Source organism: Xiphophorus couchianus, chromosome 2 (assembly GCF_001444195.1).
Source record: "Xiphophorus couchianus chromosome 2, X_couchianus-1.0, whole genome shotgun sequence".
NCBI lineage: Eukaryota > Metazoa > Chordata > Actinopteri > Cyprinodontiformes > Poeciliidae > Xiphophorus > Xiphophorus couchianus.
This window is the reverse complement of record NC_040229.1, coordinates 29198892-29226775: the sequence shown is the minus strand read 5'-3', so window position 1 is coordinate 29226775 and position 27884 is coordinate 29198892. Positions and strand designations below refer to the sequence as shown.

General features: G+C 40.2%; 1 protein-coding gene and 1 long non-coding RNA gene across 2 annotated transcripts; both read right to left on the bottom strand.

Annotated features, from left to right (window-relative positions):
• Nucleotides 1-11: 11 nt before the first annotated feature.
• On the bottom strand, nucleotides 12-21500 carry slc6a13 (solute carrier family 6 member 13). Its single transcript, XM_028034775.1, has 15 exons — nucleotides 21289-21500; nucleotides 13323-13532; nucleotides 12182-12316; nucleotides 10637-10777; nucleotides 8909-8990; nucleotides 8603-8735; nucleotides 8379-8513; nucleotides 6159-6262; nucleotides 5859-5983; nucleotides 5612-5724; nucleotides 5400-5537; nucleotides 4448-4550; nucleotides 4253-4353; nucleotides 3838-4008; nucleotides 12-2457 (listed from the first exon to the last, which is right to left on the bottom strand). Exons 1-15 carry the CDS (start codon nucleotides 21293-21295, stop codon nucleotides 2293-2295), a joined length of 1863 nt encoding a protein of 620 aa, XP_027890576.1. The 5' UTR covers nucleotides 21296-21500; the 3' UTR covers nucleotides 12-2292.
• On the bottom strand, nucleotides 6780-8372 carry LOC114155095 (uncharacterized). Its single transcript, XR_003597666.1, has 2 exons — nucleotides 8253-8372; nucleotides 6780-8192 (listed from the first exon to the last, which is right to left on the bottom strand). It is a non-coding gene; the product is annotated as an uncharacterized LOC114155095 (long non-coding RNA).
• Nucleotides 21501-27884: the final 6384 nt, after the last annotated feature.

Here is a 27884-nt window from a genome sequence, read left to right as displayed (position 1 = left end):
ATTCCAACTGCAACAACAGATTGTTTTATTATTTTTATATACCAAGACAGTTATATGAAAATCAGGTAAGATAAAATGAATAACATCAGAAAAACAGAAAGCATTGTTTTAAAATTAAGGTGATATTAATCAGTCATAAAAACATATTTCACAATAGAAAAGTTGTATAAATTGTTCTGTATAGTAATCGGTTATTGTACATTCATTCCCACATGAACCAAGTCTGAGGTTTGTCGTGTGCACCAGAAAAGAAATCAATTAAGGCTTTTTTTTTTTTTTAAAAAGAAACATATCAACCAGCTTTCCCAGATCAACACCCTGTTTAAGAACCTTTGCATTTTAATGGCATAAAAAAACCTGTATATTAGATACAAGACACCCCCAGCTAAGGTAAAACTGTGTCAACATCAAAAGTAAAAGGAAACGATAAAAAAAAAAAAGACAAACAAAATAACCATGCAACTCTGCAAAGTTCAGTAAAGCAGGTGAAAAATTAAATCGTAATTTTCCAAAGTATTACAACGGGATAAAAAAACCAAAACAGCTTATCTGATTGGTCCTTTGAGCTACATTCCTCACCTCAACTTCTCTCAAGCAGCACTTATTAGTATACTTCGGTAAAAAAAAAGAAAGAAAGAAAGAGAAAAAGAAGTGTGGTATTGAGGGAGTTGAAATTACAGGTTCCTACACTGGTTTCCAGTTTGTAGGCTCAAATGTTTACATTTAGAACATTTTGGACATTGAAGTGCATTACAATCATTTCAAAAACACCTGTAGAGACCAGGTGTTTTTTTCCCACAAAGCATTAAAAAACTACAACACTGATGTTGGCTCCCAATTTTTCGTTTTGACACTTTAAAGGTCCATTGCTGTTTTTTTGTTTTGTTTTTTTTACAACTACTGGACTTGGATCAGTTTTACTTCAAACTCAACACTTATTTGTGAATCAGGATCTATTCTATTCCGATTCTTTAACGTTTGACATCAAAACCGACTTGAATGAGAAGAACTCGTCTGCAAAGATGAGCGGACCTAGTCATGGCTGTTCATGTGATTATTTAAATAAAAATAGAATTTATAAGACAACATGGATCTTGTCATTTATAATTTTTTCATATTTTCTTTCATCATATTTGAAATTCCTAACGATGGATCAGGTTGACAGATAAAATAAATTTATTACTATTGAATAAGGAAAGAAAACAAATACTTCAGCACATGCACTTTTGAAATATAGAGAATACATGCTTTAAGCATTTTCAAATGCAGTTGTCTATTTCTGTAATCCAGAAACATTTAATAATTGCTGAAATGTATTTATTTATTTTGCATTGTCCTGCATTGTTATTTATTTAAATGGTCACATCCATAAATATTTGCTTAAGACTTACTGTGGCATTTAATGTGACACTTTTGGCCTTCAGTGAAGAAGCAGTAAAATGTCAGGTTTTTTTTTTTTTTCCCCTCTCAAGTCGGTGATAGTGAACATCTTGAATTTAAAATCCAATGTGGAAAATCACACATGAAACATAACGTGTATTCAAATATAAAACAGTGTAAAAATCATGCTGCTTATGGAAATTTCCATTTGTTTAATAGAAAAAGGTACGATAAGAAATAAAGTCTGGAAACTTGAACCATATTTTCAGACAAAGAATCGCCTTTTCCCCCATAATTCCAGGTTTCCAGACTTTTCAAACTTTTTCAAGATAGTGTACGAACGCACAGAGATGACAAAAGTCATCCCTGCAGAACTGTATCCAAAACATACGTATATGTTGCATTAATAATAATAATTAAAAAATGCAATTAAAAAGTCAATAATGTTATTCAAGTTAGCTTTTCGTGAACGCTGCAGTCAGTGTCGGGACACTTCTTGTGCTCCGTCTGCTGCAGGCCAGGCCGTTAAAAATGAACGAAAGTTACCAAAACGTCGCGTCAAACTAACTGAACATTACAGATGTCCATAACAGGTGAAAAGGCTTCCTTAGAAAGCAAATTTCTTTGCCACTGAGAACCTATAGTGGTCACGTTTTCAAATGTACACATTACTCTGCCATGGGCAAATGAGATGCTGACACGCTCTCCAAAAGAGGATGGAGAATGTTTTGTTCAAGGCACCAGGACGAGGGAGGAAGATCCAGTAGCAAGAGGTGCAGTTACAGGTATGGTGGCTCTGAAAGTCTTCACCTGATGTAAGGGAGTGAGGGAGAAAGTGGGAGAGAGAGAGGGAGAGAAAGGAAAAAATAAAGAAAGAAAGAAAGAAAGAGAGAGAGTTTGACTCTCAAGTCTCTAGCAGTGAGACTCTTTTTCATCTACGGGGAAGTAGCCATCTCTGGTGGGAGGAGCTTTCTGCTGGGGTTTGTCGCCGTCTCCAGGTTGGACGCCCATCAGCCTCCCTTGTTGTTGCTTCGTCGTTGGTAAGTCAGTGGAAGGAGTGGTGAGAAGAATGAGGCGCTGGAAAGGGTGAAGCACAAATCCAATCAAAACACAATAAAAAAAAATCGAGTAACTGTCTAGATAAGATTGGTCTGTTAAAGGTGTAATATTATGCTTTCTAGACACATAGTCCCATTTTATAACATAATCCAGTAACTATGTTACCTTCGGCTGTTGTAAAAAAAATGCTGTGACTCAAAATAATTTTAATTTTCAGATTTCACACCTTGAAATTGGGCCTCTGTCTCTTTAACAACTCCTGCTCTTTCTGAAGCTCCGCCTTCGGGAAGTCATCTCAACATCGCTCATCTATTAACTGTTTTAAAAACGTTTTTACCAGCGCTTCACTGAGAAGTAGCTCGCACAATGAGCTGAGCACATGCGCAGTTTCACCAGGGGTTTGCTAATTACTGCTGGCTAGTCTGAAGGAGCTGAGTGGGGGAGTGAAGGAGGGCGAGGGGTGCCCTGCGAGACAGACAATCAGTAGCTTGGAAACTGCAGCTGTGAGGAGCAGCTGTGCCTTGAATGTGGAGCTGGGGTCATTCAGGCGTTTTGCACAGCAGAATGGTTGCCGTGGGAGATTAAAGGATTTCTTAAACATGTATAAAAGAATAAAGGCAACACTCCAGGTGTGTTTTTGAGGTGGGAATAACATTATGGCATCATGTAGGGCTCAAAACAGTTGATTTTACATGATTCTGCCCCTTTAATAAGCCCATATTTAATTTTATCATATCTAATCTCTATTTATCTGGAGTCAAGATATTACTCTTGAAAGTATGAAAATAGATAAATCACTACCAGCCTTTCCATTGCTTCTTAAAGCATGCCAATACTCTTAAAACATGATTTTCTGAAACAAAAAGAGCTTTTTGAGGTCCAAGTCACCTCCATACTTGTATGGAAGATAACAGCACCATATGATAGATTTTATGCTTGATTTAAAAAAAAAAAAAATTGCTATTTTGACAGGAATAGGCACTTTGGTCCCCAATACTTTGATGTGTAAATTAATATATAAATGCAAGACAAAGTACACCCTGGGCAGATCCTAAGTCCATCACAAGATAGCACAGAGAGAAAACCAACTGGGGAACATTCAGAGTCGAAGTTGGGATTCGAACCCAGGACCTTCTTAATGAAAGGAAACAAGCGCTCAAAACGCTAACATGCAAGCTGCACAGCAAATCCTCTTAGTTTTTTTAAGTAGCTTTTTGCAGACTGACATCTAGAGATACGTTATCCAGTGCGCCACTTGTGTTTTTATACAGATTCTAAGAGTGTCTTCATTCATTTTTTTCAAATTTTCTTACATAAAGCAAAGAAAAAAACAGAAAACGGATTAAATTTTCCCTCCTGCACTCAACTCGGTACATCTAAAAACGAGAGGAAACTTACTTCTTTAAGCGTTCCTGGAGTATAGTAGAGTTTCCCTGCCGCCCACAGAGGGATGCAGAGCATGGAGGACAGAGCCAGAACCCAGCCAATCCCGTCCCCCCATACTGGGTACACGTATTCATTGTTGTACTTCAGAGGTGAGTACTTGATCAAGGCAAAGGCAAAGGTTCCCTGTGAAGTGAAAACAAAAAGTCATGTTGGTTATTCTACTTGCAAGACTTTAATATGTGTTTTGCTTTCACGCAATAACTGATATTTGTATTTCAACATAACTTTCTTTATTAAAATGAAGATGAAGAAAGCGGCAGGCTGCTTTGAGAATGAGTGAGCTACAATTTTAATGTCGTCCTGAAGGGGTCGCTGTCGTTTCAGCAATATGCTGTAAAATATCACTGAAAATAAACATGAAACCTACGAAGCACGTTGCTGGGGTAAAGAAGAGCCAGCAGAATTTAATGACGGGGCCGGGACGGTACCCGATCATATCCTCTATGTTGTCATAGTAACGATCAGCACCTGAGGGAAGACACAGTTTCACTGCCGTCAGTACTTTGAAGTGACTTATTTATGGAAAGAAAGACACACAAAAAAGCTAAATACATTGACTCACCATAAACCCAGGCAATGCAAACAGTCTCAAAAATAGCCACAAAAAGAAGGCACATCCCGCTGGCTGCGTAGTAGTCAAACAGCTGGAAGACGTACATGCCTCCCTGGAGGCACAAACAGGCAAGAGTTCAACTAGATACAATCAGATATCTACATTTGCCTTGCATGATATATAATTATTAGCCAGAATGAATTTCATTTCATTCCTCTTTATTATTTTCTCTGACGTTTTATTTGCTTTTCCAGAATTTTCTTAAAGCTGCAGGGTGTAACTTTTATGAAAAACATATTTTTTTTTTTTTACATACTTCTTAAAATGATCACCATGTCGTGACAGTATAATATAAGACAGATAATCTGTGAAGTAGAGTTCCATTGCCTTATGCCAGTGCTAACTGCAGAAACACTGTTCGGTCAGAAACAACCAATAAAAGCCAGGGGGAGGGTCTTAGTGCTGTCAATCACCCTAATGTATGCTCGATCTTTTCACAGATTATCCATCTCATATTATACTGTCACTACAAATAGTTTTAATAAATGAGGAAAAACATATTTTTGTAGAAATTACATACTGCAGCTTTAAGCAGGGATTCCCCCAGTGTATTACAAGCCTGGCAGGCCACCAGGCTTTACTTGTTGCCCCACCAGGCTAAGCGTTGCTTCCTTTTTTTTTTTTCCCTTTTTAAGTCTTTTTAAAAAGTTTGCATTTTTTAAGACTTTATAGTTGATGTTCAGGTATTAATCCTACAATCTTTCAATAACGCATAATTATCAAGTGATATTTTCAAATTTCCTGTAAACTTTAAATATTTTTAACTCAAAAACATGATGGATGAATGACTGCCATAGCGCTCAACCACCAGGCTTAGCAAATTTCCTGGGGAAAACGTTGTTTAAGGTTACACCAGAATATGTTCACTGGCATCTATGTACACTCTGAAGTGTGTTTGTACCTCTGTCAGCATGATGAGTCCCAAAAGGAAGGACACCACAGCTACTGCCAGGATGAAGAGCTCCCTGCGGTTTTTGCGGCGGAAGACGGAGGGATACATGTCCACCATGGCTGTCACCAAGCTCTCCACGCACACGAACTAACACAGTGAAGAAGTGAAAATCAAAGCATGACTCAGCACGAATCGAATAGCTTTTGTGTTGTCGATTGTACCTGACTGTCCAGTCCCAGGAACACAATCATTACGAAGAAACAGCAGGCCCAGAGAGGGGAAACGGGCATCATGGTGACAGCGCGAGGATATGCTATGAAGGCCAAACCGGGACCTGGACACGCACAAACAGAAAAAAAAAAAAAAGAAAGACCTCAAAACTTTTTGTTGCCTTTGTTGGATGTTGAAAACAAACAAATAAATAAATGTCTTTAAGCTTTCAGCGACCCTGTTGGAATAAACACACACCAGATTCGGCCACTTCTGAGATCGGCACGTTTTGCTCAAAGGACATGAAACCCAAAATGGAGAAGATGGCAAAGCCGGCGAGAAAACTTGTGCCGCTGTTCAGGAAACAGAGACACACGCAGTCCCTGGAAACGGCAGAAACGAGGCATGATGTTTAAAATACGACACTGACACAGACTTGACTGAGGTTTTGTAATAACAAATTGGCAACCGCTATAACGAGGTAATGATGCAAGACAAGTGATATTAAAAATAATGTAGATGGAAAAACTGACTTTTTTTCTTTTTTTTTAGCCTTACCTGTAGCAGTTGTTGTTGTATTTGTTGTAGCTTCCTAAGGCTGTAAGGCAGCCCAGGCAGATGGCATATGAGAAAAATATCTGCGTTCCAGCATCCATCCAGACCTTGGCACAAAGAAATCATGTACATACAGTATTAAAGTCCAGAGAGACTAATATACATTCATACATTTGCATGGTTAAGATATATGCTGTAAGGCTGTACAGTCATCGAGCCACAATTTCAAAGCGTGACTAGAAGACAGAAAGCCCTTTAAAAAAAAGCCTTTAGGTGGATGATCTGTGAAGACATGTTCGAGACCCCGTTCATCATCTCAGAGAACAAAGCTGTGCAGTTTGGCAGTCGCCAGTTGAAACTTGCTCCTCTCCTTTAGGTGATAAAAGACAAAACATTTTGTTCTTATCGCGGTTTGAGCAGCGCCCATGCTGCCTTGGTGCCACGCGGCCACTCTCCCACGCCCGGTGGCCAAAGGGGCCGCAAGTGTAAATTTTGTCATAACTGAACGCTGAATTATACGTGCTAAAAACGGCCAGCCACTCCTTTTGAGTCAAAAAGACCAAAATACTTTGAGCACTCGCATTCTGAAATGAAACTGTAGCGCACACAAACACATGATATTTGAACTGCTTTTCTCTAAAGTCCCTTCGTAATAACCACACTGAATCGTTGGTCTAGTCATTACAACCGCATGAGGCAACCCATAATCACCAAAATGTGTAAAGCTCAAAAATGATTTCCCTGCACAAAAGCCAAGACACATAAAAGACATTTTAAAATCTTTAAATAATTAAGTACTAGTCCTGCTTCTGAATTAGGGTGGCACAGTTTCAGGAAAATGTTGAATTAACTCCTTCATTTACATTTTAGTAGCTTTGCTCTTTAGGTTTGCTTTTTTGTGTGTTAAGGATACTTAAATCCTTAGTGGTTGGGTCTTAGTTGAATTATCTATTTTAAATATTGATTATATTAATCACCACATGCTGGTAAATTTTCCTCTGAATTTTAGCTGAATTGTTACCCTACTTGATTCATCAACTCAACAAATTTTAATTTTAAGAAACTTACAAAAAACTAGCGATCCTTATTCAAATCTGCGGTAGAGATTGCTCACCATAAAGAAACCAATGCATCTTTTAAACTGATTTAGCTGGACTGTGACACTAAACGGTTTCTAACCCTAGCTTCGTATGGTTTCGTGTAATTTAATCATTTGGTTTTGCCTTTCTTCCTGTTGCATGCAGGACATAAAATCTGGCTGACTGGAGTTCCAGCCAACAGCACAAATACTGGAAATCACATTTAACAAAGACAGATACTTCCAAGATAGCGGCTCTACCGGTCTAGCTTGACTTGGCCAGCACTCTCGGGACTCCTTTTCATTCCCTGAGACATGAGAGGAAAAGAAAAGGAGGGAAGCCTGTTTCTTGGATTGTCATGCTGGATCGGTATGCAGCTCTCAGAGAGACAGTAGAAGCGAACAAAACAATCAATCTGCATATTAGAAATTCTCCAGCAGGACAAAAAAACTGATTTACATGGCTCAATTACGATTTGGTCAATGAAATTTCATTTGATTTTAATTTCCCTACTGATGAGAGTGTCTTAAGTCACAAGAGATGCTGTTTTTTATAGTTACTGGGTGAGATGATTTGAACTTTGCAGTCATTGTGAAGTCAATTTACACCAATTGTTCATTTGTATGAGGAATCAAAAGCTACTGACATATAAATTCATAACTTATTTTAAAGCTAAAGACTTAATCTGCCTATTCTAACATACAATCGGAACCTGAAACTATATAAAAGAAGACGTGTTTATTTCAAACTGTCTGGTGGGAAATCAGAATAAAGTTTTCCCATCAATTTCTTTTTCTATTTGCTAAATAATGAGAGAGAATTTTTTAAGACAGTTTTTATGACTTTCTTCAGTCAAAAGTTCAAATACACTAAGATTACTGTGCCTTTAAACAATTTGAGACATTCGATGCCATGTCTGGTAGCGTCTGACAGGTTTATTAATAATACCTGAGTTAATCTGAGGTAACTCAGGTAATTCAAACCTGAGATAACTCAGGTTTGAATTACCTGAGTTAACTGCTGGTGTCATTTAAGGCACACCTGAAACTCACTGCTTACCTCGTGTAACATCATGGGAAAGTCGAAAGAAACCAGCCACTGTATCAGGAAGAGAACTGTGGACTTGCACAAGTCTTAAACCTACCTGGGGGTCAGACAGTCGTCCCAAATCGGGGTAAAGGTAATAGTGGATTCCCCTCAAGGCTCCGGGCAAAGTGACTCCTCTGATCAGCAGGACCAACAGCATGATGTACGGGAAAGTAGCCGTGAAGTAAACCACCTGCAAGGAAACACAGCAACTCTGTCAAACTATCAGTTCGCTTTGCATTATTTTCGCTCATATCCCTCAACCTATGGAGACGACTTCACCTTCCCAGTTGATTTGACTCCCTTCCAGATGCAGAAGTAGCAGATGACCCACGCGACGGCCAAGCAGGCGACCAGATCCCAGTTTAACGCGCCAATGTGGTCAATGCCAGAGGAAATTCTCAGGACTCTACGCCTGCGGGACACAAGCAATCCCAGGATCACGCCGACGTCCTTTGACAAACGAGCAACACAATCTGAAGCGATTCCAATTCTGAAAGAGGCTCGAATCACTTGTGGAGTGACGGACATCTGGTGAACTACCTTGAGGAGCCGGCGAAACAAAGGGCAGAGAAAAACGGAACTTACTCCCAAAACTCAATGACGGGAGAGGTGGCGTTCTCATGGTGATTGACGGAGCCGTTTCCCCTCTGAAATGCCATGCAGGAATCTTGAATGAAGAACAGACAAAAAGGACATTCATTCCCGCGAAGAAATCCAAGCTTTCTCAGAGGTTTCCAAGTTACACTCGGACGAGAGAAGCAATGCCGCCGCTGAGGGGGAACAGTGAAGTGGAGCGGGAACACTCAGTCCCGCAACTTAAAGCAAGTAGCAATAGGAATGAACGAAATGATGAGGGAAACCATTGAAAAACATCAAAGTTGTGACATTCAATTATGGTTCCTAAAAAAAAAAAACAAAAAAAAAAGAAAAGCTTGAATTTGGAGGCTGTGGGTACATGTTAGCAAGCAAGCTATTAGCGGCAAAGCTAACATGTGGCTGAGGTTAAATTCATTACACGAATAGACAACAGAAAGTTTAGCTGATAATCGGATAGAATTACAAATATTCTCCTGCATTTAAATGTTAAACATAAGCAGCAGCCAGATAGATATTGAGGTAGTTTAAAGTTTCTGAGTTGAGGTAAAAAAAAAAAAAGAAGTAATTCAGACTTTCTATGTTGTTTACTAATGAGTCTTTAAAGGTGGAAGCCCAGCTAGCTGCTCAATCATGTTCCTATCTATCTTATCTTTGTTCACTATAACCCAGTTATTAGTCAACGAATGTCTTTCTTTCATTGTTGCAGGAAAAGAATAACCCAAAGAAGCAGAATGTATACAAAGCTGTAATCTCAGAACCACTACAGTCTGAAACGCTTCAGGGAATGGAAATGGCTTTTTACTGTTCTGAATATGCCTCAGAACTTGGAAGTCAAATCTAGCAATTATGTCACACATACAGTATGTTGAGCCCAATCTACCTACAAGGCGACTAAAAGTAGGATTGGCTAATCCTATGGTGCTCATGATGCGTTTGAAATTGTATTTAAAGTAGGATTTATTTTAGGAATCTCACATCTGTGGCAAATTGTACAAACGGAGTTACTAATTGTTGTGGCACGACTGGTGCACTCAATAGTCAGAGGTCAGATGAATCGCCGTCAAGTTAATGCGTCTGAGTCGTAAATTAGAAAATAGGTACTGCAAACTGTGGCAAACTACTATTATGTATACAAGACAAAGACGATGCATTTATCTTCTCCTTATTTATCTTCTCTGAAATAAAAGATTTTGTACCGTCCTGTGTTTTGCCTATGATTTAAGGAAATCCAAGCTTTCAGAAATATAATAAATACTTCATACCTCTGACTTTCTTTGTGTTTTACACATGCAGCTCCGGCATCCATGATGCTGTTTGGAGACCTTACACTTTCCAATTCAGATTTGCGACTTCGTTGCATTTCCACCCGGGAACTTGAACAGTCCAACTTTCACGTCGTAATAGAAGCTGATGACAACGTAAATTTTCTTTTTCATTATATTTTAACATGTTTGAAAATAGAGGTCGTCCATTTTTACGTCCAGCTTATCCCTCTAACTTTCACTGTGTTTTATACACTCCCAGCATGGATGTTAAACTTCAGGAGATTTTGTTGTTGTTGTTGCATTTCCAACTGGGAACTCAACTTCTCCACCTCAACTTCTGAGTATGCATAAAATGCAGCATGAATCCACGGAAAAACTGTCCAAATTGAGAAACAACTGACCCTGCCTGCGGTAATGAAAAATAGTCTTATTGTCCCATCGATCGCCTCACCTGTGTTCCATGTGTTGTTGCAAGACGCCCAGGGAAGATCCCAGGTGAAGGAGTTGAAGAGAAAGAATATGGCCCAGGCCAGCACAACAATGTAGTAGATGTTCAGGAGAGCGACAATCACCTGGGTGGCATAACCCACTCCTGATATGCATGTAAAAAAAAGAGAAGGGGAGTCACTTAAAAAAAACAAACAACAAATTAAGTGAGATCAGTTTGTTGAGTTTTCTTCCACTCAATCTAAGCTGAAGCTTTAGATTCACATGGAAGTCATTTTTGCACATTTATAATGACTCCCAGGCATCCGAGTTCTGGACTAAACCTTTGCTTCTGCACGTGTACAGTATGTGCTTCTTTCCCAGATGTCACGCCTCAAGTTTCCCTATTAGACTTTCCCATTAAAAAAAAACACTTAATATATAGCCTCCTATTGTTTCTACATATACTTAATTGATTTCAGTGTGGCATGTGCGCTTATTCTAATCATTCACAACCACAAACGTTTTGCACTGACATGTCTGGAATTCCTCTGTCAAACCACAGCGTTGCACAGACATGTTTGCTTGTTGTTTTCCACGGTGACGCCCCGAGTTTCTTATGGATCTTATGTGGTCCGTAAGAATGAAGCTTGCTGTGTATTTCTGCACTGACCTACCAAACGATATTTACCTTCAACACATACAGACATGTTGCAGGGTGACGCCAGCTCCCGGCTGTAGGCCGAAAAACTGCTCGCCAACAATCACCAGTAGTTTTAGCTCTGAAGGTGCAAAGTCTTAAATGTATGCGTGGCGTATAAAAGAGAAAGGGATGCATTGCTTTGCAACTGATTGTCCACACTATGACAACTAGATGACAGAAAAAAAGTTCAAATTTAATAAGAAATAATGTAAAAGTAGGTTATTTAAGCTAGCTTGACAACCTTAACATGTACATGTGCTGTGGATTTCGGTGTTTCGGTTCATTAAAAAAAAAAAAAAAGCGATCAACACACCAACTTTCTCACCAATCATCAGCAGAGCAGGTGTTTAAATTAGCTAATAATAATAATAATAATAATAATAATAATAATAATAATAATAACTATCACAAAATACACATACAGCATGAAAACACAATACTTTACCAGACTGAATGTTCTGCTTTTTTGTGTGGGAAATGTTTTGGTGTTCAGTCCTGATACATTAGTGGCATTGTCAGTCAGTTGCTATGGCAACGAGTCTTTATGTAGCATAGCCGACACAGAGAAAAGAACACGAGTGGTCTTGAGTTATTCTCCAAAGGTTTTTCTGTGTTATTTTTCGTTTTGTTGTGGCACAAAACACTGAATTAAGAATAGTTACATCTCCAGGTTTCATTTTGTTACCAGAATTGTTCTCTGACTGCGGCGCGGCTACAGAAGGCAATAGACTTTTTGCCCTCCGTTGTTGTGCACATGCTCAAAAGTTCTGGACGTAAACAATAACATGAAAACGTGCGTACAGAAGAGAAATAATCTCAAAATGTTTCAAGGCAGAATAATAATTACAAAAAAACCCCCCACATTACCTTCAAACAATGGGCAAATCTTCCGCCAGCAAGTGATGCCGCCCTCACTGGTGTACTGTCCCAAAGAAGTCTCCAGGAGGAACACGGGGATGCCACAAGCAAACAGGAAGATGAGGTATGGAATAAAAAAAGCCCCTGTATACATTTAGGCAACAGTTCATAAACACGTTAAGACTGTCTAATACTTACAGCTGGGTAAGCAAAAACACAGCATCTTGCATAAATATCTATGCCCCATAAGCCATTCCACATTTTGTTGGAAGCACAAACTTCACATGACTTTGAATTTTGCAGTACCGCATGCCTTTTGGGCAACGTCTCCACCGGATTTCGACATCGACACACTGTTCCCATTCCTCTCCGCACAACGGCAAAAGCTTGGTCAGACCAACTGGTTAACTTTTGTAAACAGCAGTTTTTAAATGACACTCTCTACATCTGTATTTATTGTTTAGGTGATTTCTGAAGGCTGTCAGTTGCAGTGGACTTTATGTGATGGTGCCAGAGTAAAAGGGGCTTAATGGTATGTTTTAAAACTGGGAATCATTTTCCTTCCATCTCAGATTATGCACTAATTTGCATTGGTCTACCACATACCATCAATAAAATCTATGGAAGTTCGTGGTTGTAACATGTCAGATTTCGTAAAGGTTCTCATTTGAAAAGGATAATACTATTTAAACACATTTTCTATGTAGAGCGTCGCATCACAACATTGGTTTCTTTTATTTATTTTCACAAATGACATCTAGCTATCTTTGTACGTCCAAAATGTCTGCGTTTGCCTATGAGGTCTAAAATCCTCAGATGTGAACTTGCAAATGCTATCGATTATCCCTACCACTAACTCAATGTGGCTTCTGCTCCATATTAAATATGTGCAAATAACTGAGAACAGCAGATGAACAGCGTTAGTGCCACAGTTGTGGGGCGTGACAATGAAAAGTAAAAAGAAAGTCCACCAGGTTCGGCTGGGCTACAAATCAAAACATGTTTTGGCGAGGTCACGGTTTCTTTTCACATCCCTGGTATCACACCCATGTTCCGTTTTAACTTAATTAGGTCCTGCGCAACTGTCTGATGTCGTGCTTCAGACATCAAACAGTTGCCACGAACCATGAAGACGATTCTTGGAGCTCACCTCCTCCGTTCTTGTAGCAAAGGTAGGGGAAACGCCAGACGTTGCCCAGGCCGATAATTTCCCCGGCGACAGATAGGACAAACTCGATCTTGTTGCCCCACTGGCCCCTGTCCATCATCTTCTCCTCGGTGCTGGGGACGATGTCCACCGGCCTGCCATGACCGTTGGACGGCTCCGCCTTGGACGTGTTTTCTGCATCTCGTTTCTCACCTGCATCAAACGGAGCACAGAGACTGACTTGAAAAGGATGAATCGGACAAATGTTTTCCCTAATTTTATGGAAGGATGCTCACATTTTCAAGTATTTCCACAAATTCTTAATTTGAACACAAATGTATGCCACGTGCTTCATATTTGCGAATGTAGGAACTTTTAAATGTGTTATTTTCTTCCCTTTCATTTAAGGATTTGAGTGGATCCATCTAATAAAACTACAATAAAATGCATTCAGGTTTATGGTTGCGTTGAGACTAAATGACGAAAGGTTCATTGGGTTCACAAACTTTTGCAAAGACTTGGAGACACAATCTTTAGTTTATACCAAAAGCCAGATCACCTAACAATTACTCTAAGGTTTTTAGCAACTTATAATAACCCTCTAAATTTCCCCTTTGGAACTCTGATGATATGCAGTCGCCATTTTGATATGGGTTGTACAGGTTGCACAGGGCAGCATGAGAAAATGGGGTTGCTCACAGGAAAAAAAAGAAGAAGCTACATTCACATGCATGTAGCATGTGAATGTAGCATCAAGACGCTCAATTCAATTGCTGAAATCCGATTTATTTTTTGCACAGTTGTTCATTCTAATCAAATGCGACTACAATCACACTCCTGTGTGAACGGTTTTCTAAAGAGACCAGCAGAGGCAGGAGGAGAACGACGGTGATCATTATTTACCCGCAGCAATGGGAGTCAACAGTATTGTCACAAAATCATAACACAAGGGAAGGTAATAGAAAGAAAACACTTAGTCAACGTCGTAAAAGTAGTTAATTGCCATTTCATACCACATAGGGAAGAGTCGCAAATTGGATTTTTTTGTATGAAAAGACCAAAATTGGGTTACTCAGATTGGGGTAAAGAAGTTGGATATGAGTCACACTTTAACATGTTTTTTTTTTTTTATGTATGTAAGGTGAGGTAAAAAAAACAACCCAAAAAAGTATAAAACTACATATAATTTCTCCATATTTAAGAATGAGTAGTCCATAATTTATAACTAGTAGTAAGTGTAATGTTTAAGGAGTTAATACCCTCTGCTTGCCCGCATGAATTTTAAGACTTTTTCACGTGCATTGTAATGGATTGCGGTTCCTTTTATTGTGACTTTGAATTTTCAGGATTTTGATTGGTTGACGAGAGGCCGATTAAGAAAACAAAAGAGAAAAATCAAGATCCCCAAAGCAGGAAACATATTTTCAGTACCATGGCTAGTTCTTAAGAGTTATAATGGCGGTATGCAAACGGCACCAGATGTGTTTGCTGGCGTCCGAATGGGCCCTTTCTTTTGGATGAGGTCACCACTGACTTCAGGTTGTGAGTTCGGAGCTGGTCGATCCCTGATCCGGACCCAGTTCTGGGGCCAGTGCTGCTGAAATAAGTGGAGGAAACAGGCGGCCCACTGACTGTGCTCACTCCTGTCAGGTTGCATTAACAGACTTCTGACCGGCCCCGCCGCTGCCCCTTCACCCTTTCCACCATGTGGTCACAGCTACCGACCAAACTCAAACAAGCTGCTAATCAGTCTACAAGAAACACGCTCACTCTAACTCAGTTATGAGAATCCATCAAACGCATCTAACCTCCCTCATATTTTCACCCTCGCACGCCAATAAACACAAATTATGCCATGTGTGGCCAATCTAGCTGCCGCTTTTCTTTTTATAAAAATGCAACACATGGGATGGGAATTCCATTTATTCGTCCGTTTTGTGCGAAGCTACCTTTAGGAATGCGCTCCTGCTGTCAGAGCGCAGAGGTCGAGCACAAGCGTGACTCTGTGCGGGGTGTGCGCACGGGGGTCCGGAAACGGGAGCCGCATTGAGAGCCAAGGTCTGCGGCGACAGGAGCCAAATTGTGACCGGGGTAAAAATAGAGTTCCTTGTCTTCGGAGGGCACTTTGCGAGAATGGAGGCTTAGCGCAACAAAAGCGGAGTATCCCTCCTTTTATTGCACTGGCAACTGGCAGCCCTCACTGGCCTCACAGCCAGGTCTCTCCTTCCCTTCACTCTTCTTCCCATTTCTCCCAAATCGAAAGATGTGTTCGTGATTTATAAGGAGGTTGCCTGCAGGATGCCACTTTAAAGATCCCTTAGGCACACTGCATGAAAATATCACTAGAGAAGAACCGTCTACAGTGAAACTTCATCCCACCAAAGGGTGGCAACAGATCCATTCGAAATAACATCGGGTGATTGCGCAGTTAAGGGAGAGAGAGTGACAGACTGACCTGCTGAAATTATGGGGCAACACTTTTCCATTGTGGAACAGTTTGAGGTGGTGAGAATACAGAACAAAACAATCAAAGCAAAAAACAAAACTTGAAGCTGTTTTTTTTTTTTTTTTTGGCTCAAAGTTGGCAGATGTGAAGATAGACAACAGACGACCAGCCAAGTTCTACTAAAAAACCAAGTTTCTGTACCTGTTACATGTACTAAAGTAACCTTGAAGTATTTGTCTGTAGTCAATTTAGCAAAAGGTATATTTATAATTCAGTCTTGGACATTTGTGGATGCCCAAACTTATTCAACCTTCCGCAAGGTGGGTACCTGCAAGGAAACCTGTAAAGCAGAGATTAAAATAGTAAAAAAGAGAAGAAATTTAACAGCGTGAGCTTTACTATTTGTAAAATTCATATTGTTATATAGTTCCTCTGCGGTTAACAGTGAATTTCAACTCTTTTAATTCAGCTTGGCTCTGAACTTTAACTGGGCCATTCCAACACAAGAATATGCTTTGATCTAGACTCCTCTATTGTAGCTATGACTGTATGTTTAGTTAAATTTGTTTGGGCCCTGTTTTTCTCCGAGGTTGTCCCGTATTTAGCTCTTCTTCTGACCCAGATACTAAAACTGATTTCTGAAGATAGTTTACATTGCAAGCGTAACAAAACATTTTTAAATTCCATTTCACAATGCACCATGCAACTTTGTTGGAATGCGCGATATACCGGCACTAGCATCGGTATCGGCCGATATTAGTCATTTTTCAGCATTTCGGTATCGATACGACAAAAATAAAGCCAATATTTATTTCCATCTTGCTGTCATTTGTTGCTGGAGGAGGAAAGGAAGGAGGCTGATGATATGGTGTTTGTTTGGTCATGTGACAGTGATAGCAATGCAGCAAAGGATTGTGGGGAGTTTAATTGAAGCAGAGAAGCAGTGGCGATGTGGTCGTAGTATTCAAGGTGTCGAAAGGCAGTGAAATATATATAATGCACATGATTTAGCAGCAAAATTAATATCGGATATCGGTATCGACCCAAATTTTTTATATCGGTGCATCACTACAGCTCTGTCTTGGTCTATCCCATGTAATTTTACTTAAACCCAATGAAGTTTTTGGTTGTTACAGAAAATTGTAAAAATCTTGATGGGGCGTAAATATTTTTTCAAGACCTTGTACTTTTAAAACTCCACTGATAATAGACACAAACGTGGACATATTAAGAAGAGTTAAACTATTCCATTTTCATATAAGTATGATTCAGTGTAATATTAAATAGTTAACCAAGTATCACACCTCTAAGGCAGAAATCCTAACAATGACTTACACCAACAATGGTGGATCATTTTTTATTAGCCTTAATTTAAATTTGGCACATTTCTGATTTTATTTTCTTCTCATAACAGCATGTTAGAGGACAGGTGGTGGACTGATGTTTGTTTTTGTTTTTTTTACCTTGAAGAGATGTGAGGCGGTTGGTTAAGGTGGGGAGGTGGAGTTGTTAGGGTGGAGTCAGGATCTTCTCAGCTTTAAACAGAGGTCTGAAAAATCTCAGTTTTGAAATTTAAAGATTTCTGACTTGACAGTCCAGTTTGTAGGCAGACAGTGCAGGACCAACAGCAAAGCCTGTTTCTGCCACTTTAAAACCGCTCCAAATCTCAAAATTGTCCGGAGCGTTCTTTGTGCTGCTCATTTATACAGAAATCTAACATTTCATCCACAACACTGAAACCACGTAATGTACGTTGTCCAAATGAAGTCATACCCAGAGAGTTGTCAAGCAGGTGTCAGCATGTGACTTCCTCTGATGAAGTAAGTTTATGTTATTATTAAAACCGCAAAATGAGGGTGAGTGTGACACCGGGTTGTACTTTCATTTGAGACCGTTTTTTTTTTTAAGAAGCAAGAAAAGGAACGAGTTTCGGTACTACCTATTGATCCTACAGGCCATTTTTCCACCCATATGTGATCTATATCAGATATTTATACAATCTGAACAGTACAACTGTGACCTTTTTACAAATCAGACCTGCGCCACTTCCATATCAGGTCCTCAATCGGATACGATGTTTTTCAGATGGTCCTATATACCTAGTCGCGTGTGAGTGACAGAATTTTGTGCAAGAGGAGGCAGGAAGCGACAAGATCAAACGTTAAACAATGTATGAAGCAAACATGGCAGATGCTGTAGCTGCTGCAGGTTTCAGTGGAACTCCTTTATCCACAATTTGTGCCGAGCAAAGTGATTCACCTGCGCCAGGCTTCTCATACCAACATGGCACAGAGTGGCTACTGCAACTGGCTAGCAGTTAGCAGCTTCCTTTACTGACGTTAGCATTTGCCTCCCAGCTTCCTACCACGCTCTAGTGTTTAAATGACTATTTCAAGTTCAAAATCTAATATACTTTGCTTGAAAAATGTGTGTTTTATATTTGCTTTTTTGCATTAAGCTATTGTCCAAAGATATTGGCTAAAATTTCATCTGGCGCTCATGCAGCTAATTTGATGGATTGTCTCAGCTGCTGGACTGGATGTATCGTTGCGCATCTAGTAATTTACTCTGAAAACTACATTGTTTATACGACATTGCAATTATCTCTCATGTTAAGCATATGTTGAAAATGGAGCATGTTAAGTATGACTTATCATCTATATATGCTAAAATATATAAAATAGCATTCAAGCTAACCACTACAAATGTTTTGTTTGTGACTGTAGTATTTGTTCCTGTTCCTCCGATTCTTAAAAATATTTTTTTGTGCTGTAAACACGAGGGCCTTTTTTTCTTGAAACAGAAAAGTTTTTGACCATTTGTGGAAATGGTCTTTCAGGGGACCCCAAACGGTTTTGTGTTTGTTTTTTTTAAAAATGGCTTTCAGAGTGTAAGTTTCGCCCTCGTATATATTTGCTTGGGCGGCAAAAACGCCTCTTTTATGAAAACACTGAAACGTTGGCCAAAGCTCTAACCTGACTTATACCCCCAAACGCCTCGTACATGACAGCAACAACTGCATATTTGCTGTCGTGCTGCAGCTGCCACAGAACCTCATCAATCAACCTTCAAAAATCCTCTGTACAAAAAACAATTTGATTGCGAAGAGGAGGCTGAGGAACAACGATAGAAAATATTCTTGTGTTCATCGTTACACTCCAGCGGAGGCTTTGTGCACATGGGAATGGTCCCGTGTGGACGTGCACCGCAAAAACATGAAGTCTTACCAAGTATTTTGGTCTATTTTCCGATGCAAATATCATAGTACATTTGAAATAAAACAAAACTAACTTACGAGTAACTTTTCAGCGAGATAAAGCAGCTGGGTTTAAGCCAATAATTCCTTAATATCGATTAAAACGTGCTGGTTCGACTAGCAGAGTATTTCATTTGCAAGCTGCACTATTTCATCAATATCAAGAAATGATTAACTTAAAACAAGCTCCCATGTCTTGCTGAAAAGACACTTGCATGTAATTTTTTTTTTATGTCAAGTGTACCAAGATATTTCCACTAGAAACTAGACCAAGATTGGCAAGAAGTGATGTTTTTGCAGTGCGGTTGTTTCCGCAAGCCTGGTTGTTCAGATGGCTGCTAACAACTTAACATTTCACAACAGACATTCTCCTCCAAACTGCAGTTTCGAGAGCCTCGCCCTCAGACCGAACTTGAGTGGGTGTCTGTGCTCACACTCTGCGGCCCGTCAGCTCCAGGGCAAGCGGGTCACTCTGCATGTAGCGGCATGCCGACTGAACAGAGGGTGGGAACCCCACAGTGCAACCGCTAGCTTAAAGATGATTAACGGATTAAGAAAACAATCTGCAAAGCTCAGAGCTGAGGTTGAACTGAAGGAAATCTTAATCTTAGTTTGTTTTGTGTTCGGGCTTAAATGCGATCAACATCTAATATCTAAAGGAAAGCGATATAGAGTGACCCGATAACGGATAACGGTTCACAATTTGACAGGAGAAAGAATAAAACTGAGTGGTCAGAAACTATTAGGCTGCTTGGTTCTATGTAAGAGCAGACAGCATGTCGTTTTAAAGTGACTTGTGACATTTCTTGCATAAAGGCAATTATTGGGGTTCCTCTAACTCATGCCAGAAGCTTGACACATCCATAATTGCCTGCGCCCAGAGGCTCTCTCAGCTGGATGAAACAGAACTGCTTTAGTTGCTCAACAGTCACGAACAGGAGAGTCGCATGAGCTTAACCGTCTTAACTTCATCAACGTCTCTCAAGCTAATTGTTTCTTCCTACCATCTGAGACAAATATGAGAGACAGCAGAAGGAATTAACTGCCACATCCTCAGTGCTCAGCTTTCATGCTAATATTTTATTTGCAATGTCACCAATGGGGATTTCGGAAATCGATCACAGATTCGATCAGAATCGGGCGTTACGTGCAGCTCGGGGATCGGATGTATATTTACTCTAAACACAGATGGGCATAATAACAGTTAGCATCTACCGTTCTGTTCAAACCGTGCGTTGCAGCACAAGACTAACGGTGCTCACATTTTCTCACCAAGAAATGAGCGAGCACCTGCTTTCTTTCATTTTCACTCGTCTCTCCAGTTCATTTCTTTTCTCTTTTTGTTGTTGCTGGTTGCCTGACTTCTCAAATCTCAGAGTATATCCATCAATTACCAACGTAAAATTTACTTGTTCAGCTGCTTATTTTAGACATTATTTATATGGCAAATTTTTAAGCATGTAGCTCAAATTCTTTTTTCATTACAGACATTAATGCAAAACAGACTACCTCAGTTGTTTCTTTTTTTTTTTTTTTGGAAAAGCAGCACAAATGTCATCGACAGCCAATATATCCGTTTCATCTCAACTCAGATTCCCATGATCTTTTTGTAAGTAATCTTATTTCATGCCTTATTAATACCATTTTTTTTTTTGCTATTTTAGATTGTTTTGTCAAAAAAAAAAAAAAAAAAGATCTCAACATTCTTCTTGTTCCTTTGCAACTTGCCAACATGTTGAACCACTGTCCACTGGCCTAATCGGTTGGTTTTGGTTAAAAAGAAATCGACGTCACAGAACAAATTTCACGGGACCTAAATTTCAAAGTCCAGCTTGTGACACGTCTGTATGAAACTTTGCTATTTGTTGCGTTACTAGCTGGTTGCCTTTCGCTGAATTTTCCAGCGGCGTCCCTGTTAAAGACTAACCATTTACAAACACCCACATAAAACACACTCAGAAGCATGCAACAACAGGCCAACACGAAAAAAAAAAAAAAAATTAAATAAAAAATTGCAGGATAACAACTGGTTAACGGGTTGAGCTCCAACCCCGAGCTTTAGCAGACAGTTCTTCAGCTTCAGGATGAATGTTAGGCAAACACTTCCCCCCCTTCCAAGCAATCATACGAAGTTCTGCTGCTTGGAAACCAGCACAAAAAAGTTTGAAGATAACTACATATGTATACATATATTTGCTTGTCAAAGCCAGCTAACGATGAGACAGATGATTATTAGCCTAATCGATAAACAATTATGTGGCACTCACCTTGCATAATGTTTGACAGACGGCAGCCTTCCGGGACAGAGCGGGGCTGTCAGCCACCGCTTCAGGTTTCACTATATAACATGCATTGAGGGGCGGAGATAGAGGAGACTGAAAACTCTGGCGCAGCTTGCATTGAGATTTCCCCTCTGCTTTGCCTCTCGCTGAAGAAACGCCCCCTTTATCCATTCACACTCAAACGCACACACACACACACACACGCACACACGCACACACACACACACACACACACACACACACACACACACACACACTCATCCCCTACAGCACACTGGAGGTCTGTGCCGCCTCAGTGTGGTGGGCTGATTGCGTAACCTTTTGACAGGCTCGTTCTCCCAGGGGTTCTGCACAAACTGCAAGGGATAAGAAAGAAGGAGAGAGGGAAAAAAAAAGTCACGCTGGATAAGCAGAGTTGTCCGATTGTGTCATATGTATGCAAATGTCTTTCGCTGACGCAAATTATTTAGCAGCTGGAGCTCCGCCAGCCAACATTTTTTTTTTTTTTTTTTTTTTGGTTGTTTGTTTTGTTTTAATGTACAAAGAGGCAGAGTCATTCTGACAACGCGTTATGCTAATATTTCAGACGTCTGCGTCCTGCGGACGGGGATTAAAATGTCGCCCCATCTTCGTGAAGCTGCTGCTTCCAAACACACCCTTAGTTCGGCCCCCGGGAAGCCGTCTTTATTCTCCGCAGCACAGACTCGCTCCTCACAGGCCCGGCTGCCCCATTCAGAACATTTTCCCACCACAGGCGTCCAGAGAGTGGACTGGTCTGAAGCGCTTGTTTTAAGGTCACGATCCAGAGGGATTTTTATTGATTTATTTATTCATCGGAGATTGTGAAGCAGAGCAGGGAAGGTGATGCGCGCCTGCTTTTCATTTCTAAAAACGCTTTGGGAGGGGAGGGGGAGTTGAAAACCAGGTTTGGTTGAATGGTTTTCAACATTTGTTTTAGGAATAAACCACTGAAAAGTGTGGTGTGCATTTAAATTTGACCCAATTTTCCCCTAAACCTCCTCCAGGACAACCAGTTGCTTTCTGCAGCAACCTAATGGGCCTGTTCATAATTTGCTCTCAGTGACAGGTCAGGGAGAAAGCTTTGGAGAAATTTCAAACAGATGAGACCGTTATTTCACTTTCCCCCAGCGCCAACTGTGTTTCTCCAACACGCTTGAACATAAGTGGAGCCTCACATTTCAGCAAGACTGCCCTATGCCTGCTACATTTGAATGGCTCACGTCATAGCACGTCTGTTAGAATGTCCTAGTCAAAGTTCAGAGACAAATCCAGTTGTTGAACAAATGGTCCGGGTTGCCTCGCAGAAGCTGGTAGACATGCAACAAAAGGAGTTTTTTTTTAAGAACTAACCAAAAAAAGTAAAAAGGGGGAGTGAAAATATATGCATGCCACACTTTTCAGATTTTTATCTGCTAAAAAAAAAAAGAAAAGAAAAAAAAAAGTTGGTGGCACTAGCACAGTTTGTGGGGGTTATGTGAACAGATTCAACATTTCAGAAGGTGAATAATTTTTTTCCTCGTGGATCGTAACGTGTTGATTTGTTGTTGTTCCCGCCTCATCCTATTGGATGTATTGGTGTGTGGGAGACTGAACTACAATATCCCTGAGGGTAAAAATCCCAAAGGGATGAATAAAGTTTCTATCTGCCTGCCTGCCTCTGTCTGTCTGTCTGTCTGTCTGTCTGTCTGTCTACAGTTGAAGAGTTTTGGTTTCTTTCTTCAGGTTGTACATGCTTGTATTTCCCTCATCAGATCCCTGCTTTGTTTCCGTTCATGTGTTTTTTTCCCCCCTCTCCCCTTCACACAAGGTTCTAATTCTCAAGCCGTCATTACCTGCATCGGGTTGTTTCCCTCCACCTCAGCACCGTGCATAGTCTCAGATTGTTCATTTTTCTCTCTCGCTTCATTCCCTATTATTTCTTTTCGCTTTATCCACTCGTGCCCGAGGAGCGGCCTGCGTCCGCCTGCTCCCGACGCACCGGCACGCCGCTCACCAAATTGTAAAATCTCTCTCGGCGGGTTCCAACACGAAGCGCAGGCGGCTCGACCTGCGCGGCCGACACGCGATTCATACACATGCCAAGAAAGATTTTCCCAGAACTCACTGATCTGATCTGATCTGTTTTTTTTTGTTGTTGTTGTTGTTGTTGTTGTTGTTTTTTAATAAAACATGGCTCTGCTTTGGCGCGGCGTCTTCGTTTTGTTATGAGGGCACAATGAATCCGATCAGCTGCATCCCAGAGTATCGAGCAACGTGACTGTCTGCTCGTGAAGCGATCGAGGCTGCAGGGAATTTCCAGGGATAGAAAGCGTGGCAAACGGACGGAGGGTGGAAACACGGCGAGGTTAGAAAATGCAAATAACGTGGATGATCCCACTTGGAGCACGGAACAGGTAAAACCAGTTCGCAAAGGTGTCATCTTTAAAATAAACTTGACTGCTATGACGTCTGTTGGCGGAAAAACAGGATTTTTGATACTGTAAAGGACAGAGGAAAGAGGACAGACACTGTGTAAACTGCGTCTCCTATTTCCTCTCGCGTCTTTCCACCGATCTCCAGCTGTTCTGCCACAGGGCACTGACTGCTCCGACTCTATTGTCCGCGCTGCTTCTCACTGACACTCGGCGACGTTTCTTTTCATGTCAGATTTAGCTCGAACTTCAAATATTTACAAGTTGGCTGGTCACCAATATCAAGTGAAATCAGCAAAAGTAAAAAAAAAAAAAAAATGTAACAAGACTGCAAACATTGAGGATTGCACCTTTAATTTAGAAGCATCTGCAAGTGTGCACTTGACTTTTGGCCGGAGTTGTGCGCCCATCCAGTATTTTTCCACAGTGGACAAGTTTCAGCAAAACGTGTGTCAGTTACTCTTAAATATACAATTATTCTTTTAACTCTGAGATTAAGATGGGAAACAACAGTTCTTTGAGACCGATGACTGCTATTTCCCCTTCCTTTGTCTCTTATGGGGATTTATTTTTCTTTGATCGACTGACAGAAGGACAAAGGTCTAGGCAGGTGGTTGCAAAGTTTACACTTACCATGGGTGTGACTTTTATCAGAGTATATATATATATATATATTGTTGTTGAAACTGTCGTTATGCTGAGACAGATAATCTGTGAAAAAATGCAGCTCCTCTGCCTTCTCCCAGTGCTAACTAGAAACAACCAGTCAGAGCCAGGAGGCGGGTCTTAGCGCTGTCAATCATAATGTCCTGCAGCGTTCATCCTCCCTCCCTTATCCTCTGCTTGTTCTGTGCTACGCTGCAGCTAGCTAGCATAGCCTGTTGGATGGATTCAAGAAATGCAACGCCTGCTTTACCCGCTACAAAACCATTTCTGATCTGTGTTTATGATTTTTTTTTTGTCTTGTCTGAAGTTTCGACTGTCTGGCCAAAACGTTTACAAACAAATCAAAGAAAATTGTTTTCGGTATATCCAAACAACCCAGGCTTGACCCTCCTGTGATCTTAATAGATAAGGGTTTTTTTTCATTCTGTGTGCTTTTACAGTTCTTTGTCTGTGTGTAGTTTCAGGAACCGACGGTATGATGGGACAACCCTGTCAGATTGCCATTTGCCGCAATCCTCCGGAGAGTTGCATTACACTACGACCGCGGGAGGGTTAGATTAATCCACGACAAAGCAAGTTTTACGTCATTGGCTAAAATTTACAAAGCATAGACAAGGCATAGACTAGAAGTTTTTTTTCCTCAGAAGAGACAAAGACTGAGATATAATGGGGTTTGCTCAACCAGCCAGGCGCGGAAATTAAAAACAAGCATGACTTTGCAATAAGTTTCAACAAGAAAGGTGAGAAGGTGAGCTTTATCATTTAAATCTGAAACATTTGCTTGGCCAACAACATGTTACACTGAGCTTGTATGACCAATACTTGGGACAGAAAATGTATGATTGGAGTTGATGCCGATGCCGCTCAACGCCTCCAGTTGTCCAACACTGCCCACTCAAGGAAGTCCCACTCACAGCTGCCTGGCGTGCCGCCACCTTGTGATTCGTAAGCGGCCAGAGGCAGATCAGAGGTGATCGGTCTTTACAGGTTCATCAAAGAATTGTTTTGAGAAAGAAGCTGATAAGACTGTACCATCCGGACGCATCATCCCAAGGATCTGTGTCACTGCTGGAGGTAATGGAGTCTTTTCCACAACGGGACTTGAATAATGAAACGACTTCAAAATCTGTCAGCTTACACCCATAAAAAAAAAAATAAAAAAAAACGGTTTTAGAATGAACAATAAAGCAACTTAACATTAAACTTCTGGAATAATTGTGTGACAATTACAATCAAAAAGCCACATGTGTTCCAGGAAGCCACACAAACATCTGATGCTGGATTTATGTTACAAGTTTGTTAAAAGCTGAAAAATGGACTGTGTGGTTTCCCTGCACATTGATAAAGTAAATTTGGAAAAAGTATGAGGTAGAAACGTGTTTATTTCAATCCTGTGTGGATAACAGAGGCATTTCACTATGGACCCTATCTTATTCACCTGATTTAAAACTTCTCATTATCCGTGGAACAATTGGTTAGTATTTTATTGCTTCAGTTCACTTTTAAGTTTTGCATGCCAGACAGACTCGAATAAAACAACCGGAAAACTAAATTAATTAGTGTCGGGTCACTGTACATCTCTACTCACCAAACTGAGATAAAAGGAAACTGAAATCAACATGTCGCTCATATTTATATTAAAGTCAATCACAGACCTGCGAAGCTATTACTGTATATAAAAGGCACCAGCTAGCAACGATAAGTTCAACTCACATTTAGACGTAACTTTATAATGCTTTAGTCATTTGACGTTACTCAAAATAAAACAAAACAAAGCTCAGATTTTTCTTGTTTTAACCAAAGCCATGAAATATTAGAAACCTAATTACTCTAACTTAGTGTGGGCCTTATTATTGGAGCTTACAGTTTCAAAATGTTGCTTAAAAAATGAAGTGATCGGAATTGTTTGCAGCTGACTTTATAACATGCATAGACATGCTGGTATCATGAAACACAATGCCCGTAAAACTGATAAGTGGACATACAAGTTAGCACAGTGGGGCCGAGCATTTTGGCAGTAAACAACATTTGTTTTTGCCAAATTACTGCCCAAATAATATTTAGTTTGACGTTTAGCCACACCTTTGGAGCATGTGGCAACACCTTTTGAGTCTGTGTAGCAATAAAATCCTCCTAATAACTATCATTTACCTGGGAACAAGAGAGAGCAGAAACAAAACACCAACAGTCAACCGTTTTCTGTGGAGAGTATCAGTAACTTCCTTCAACAAAATGCAATCCTCATCACTCGGATGCAATAACAGTGCACCACATCTTGAACAAGAGACAGATTTCTGATGCCAAATAGGAGCAGGAAAATTTGAGTTTTCGAGGCATGAATACATTTTCTGGTCTATGTTTAAGGGTGACATAAAAATTAAAATGGTTTCCTGTAAGGCAGAAGAATACCCAAAAGCAACAATTGGTTATCACTTCAATTTGCTGCAGCACCTGGATTAGCTTTTTTGCTGAATAATCAAAATTTGAATTAGAGAATATGAGTTTAGTTATTTTAAACTAAATCCAAAACTCCCCCAAAACAATTAAAACAAATACTGTATACTCACAAACAACAAAACCAATATCGCCACCTTCTGGTAACAATAACAGAAGGTTATTTTAAACCATCTACTAAAATATTTTGTCCTCCAACCTAACAGGAAGAGTTGCATTTGTCTCGGTGTCGACAAGAGCCTGATAAAACTCACTGACTGTGTAATTTCTTAAATTTTTTTTACAAACAGCAACCAGTTCTCCACAAACTAAGCACATTTACTTTAACTTCAGCAAAGCAGACAAAAAAAAAAAAAAAAGGTTAGCTGAACGTGTTATGGCAAAATGAGTCTTACTGTCTTTAGGGTGCGCTGACATCTCTCTGGATAAAGTGCAGGATCTCTTTTATCAGCACTGAGCAGGCTTGGACTGCGCACCCAAAGAGATAGCGGGAGCTAACGGAATGCAACCGGCTCCTTTCAGAACAAAAGCTGTTTTTAAAAGAGTAAATCCTCAATCCAACATGACAAGCAATTCTACAGATAATAACAGTGCACATGTAGCTAATATATAAAACTAGTATAACTATAAATCAGCATGTCAGCTGCTCTTCTGAGCGCCTTTAAAAGTCTTTCTGTGAATAAATGAAGCTAAAGCCTTGAGGTCATTTCTATTCTGTGACCCGAGGAGACGGGTCAGATTCAACGTTTCATCCAGGTCTCGCCAGGTTGGGGTCCTCGCCCCTCATTTAATTGTTCTTTATAAATGATTACCAGAGCTGTTACCACGAGCAACACGCCATTAGTTTTGAGGAAGATTCTGCCATCGTTTTCACTTTCAAACAGTGAAAAGACCCAACGCGGCCTGGTCACTCATGACCTCTTAAAATGGAGTGAAGCCTTTTATTTTTTTAAATATTGAGATTACATGAAAGAAGTGTGTATCGATTTTAGAAAAGGGCCCCTCCTCGATCACTCCAGTAGTTAGATC

What these genes read in the sequence shown, in the direction of transcription:
- slc6a13 (XM_028034775.1), bottom strand. An exon ending in CTCAGAAGTGGCCGAATCTG is followed by an intron (nt 5,725 to 5,858) that starts GTGTGTGTTTAT and finishes GTGCGTGTCCAG; the next exon opens with GTCCCGGTTTGGCCTTCATA. An exon ending in CTCCAGGAACGCTTAAAGAA is followed by an intron (nt 2,458 to 3,837) that starts GTAAGTTTCCTC and finishes CACCCTTTCCAG; the next exon opens with CGCCTCATTCTTCTCACCAC.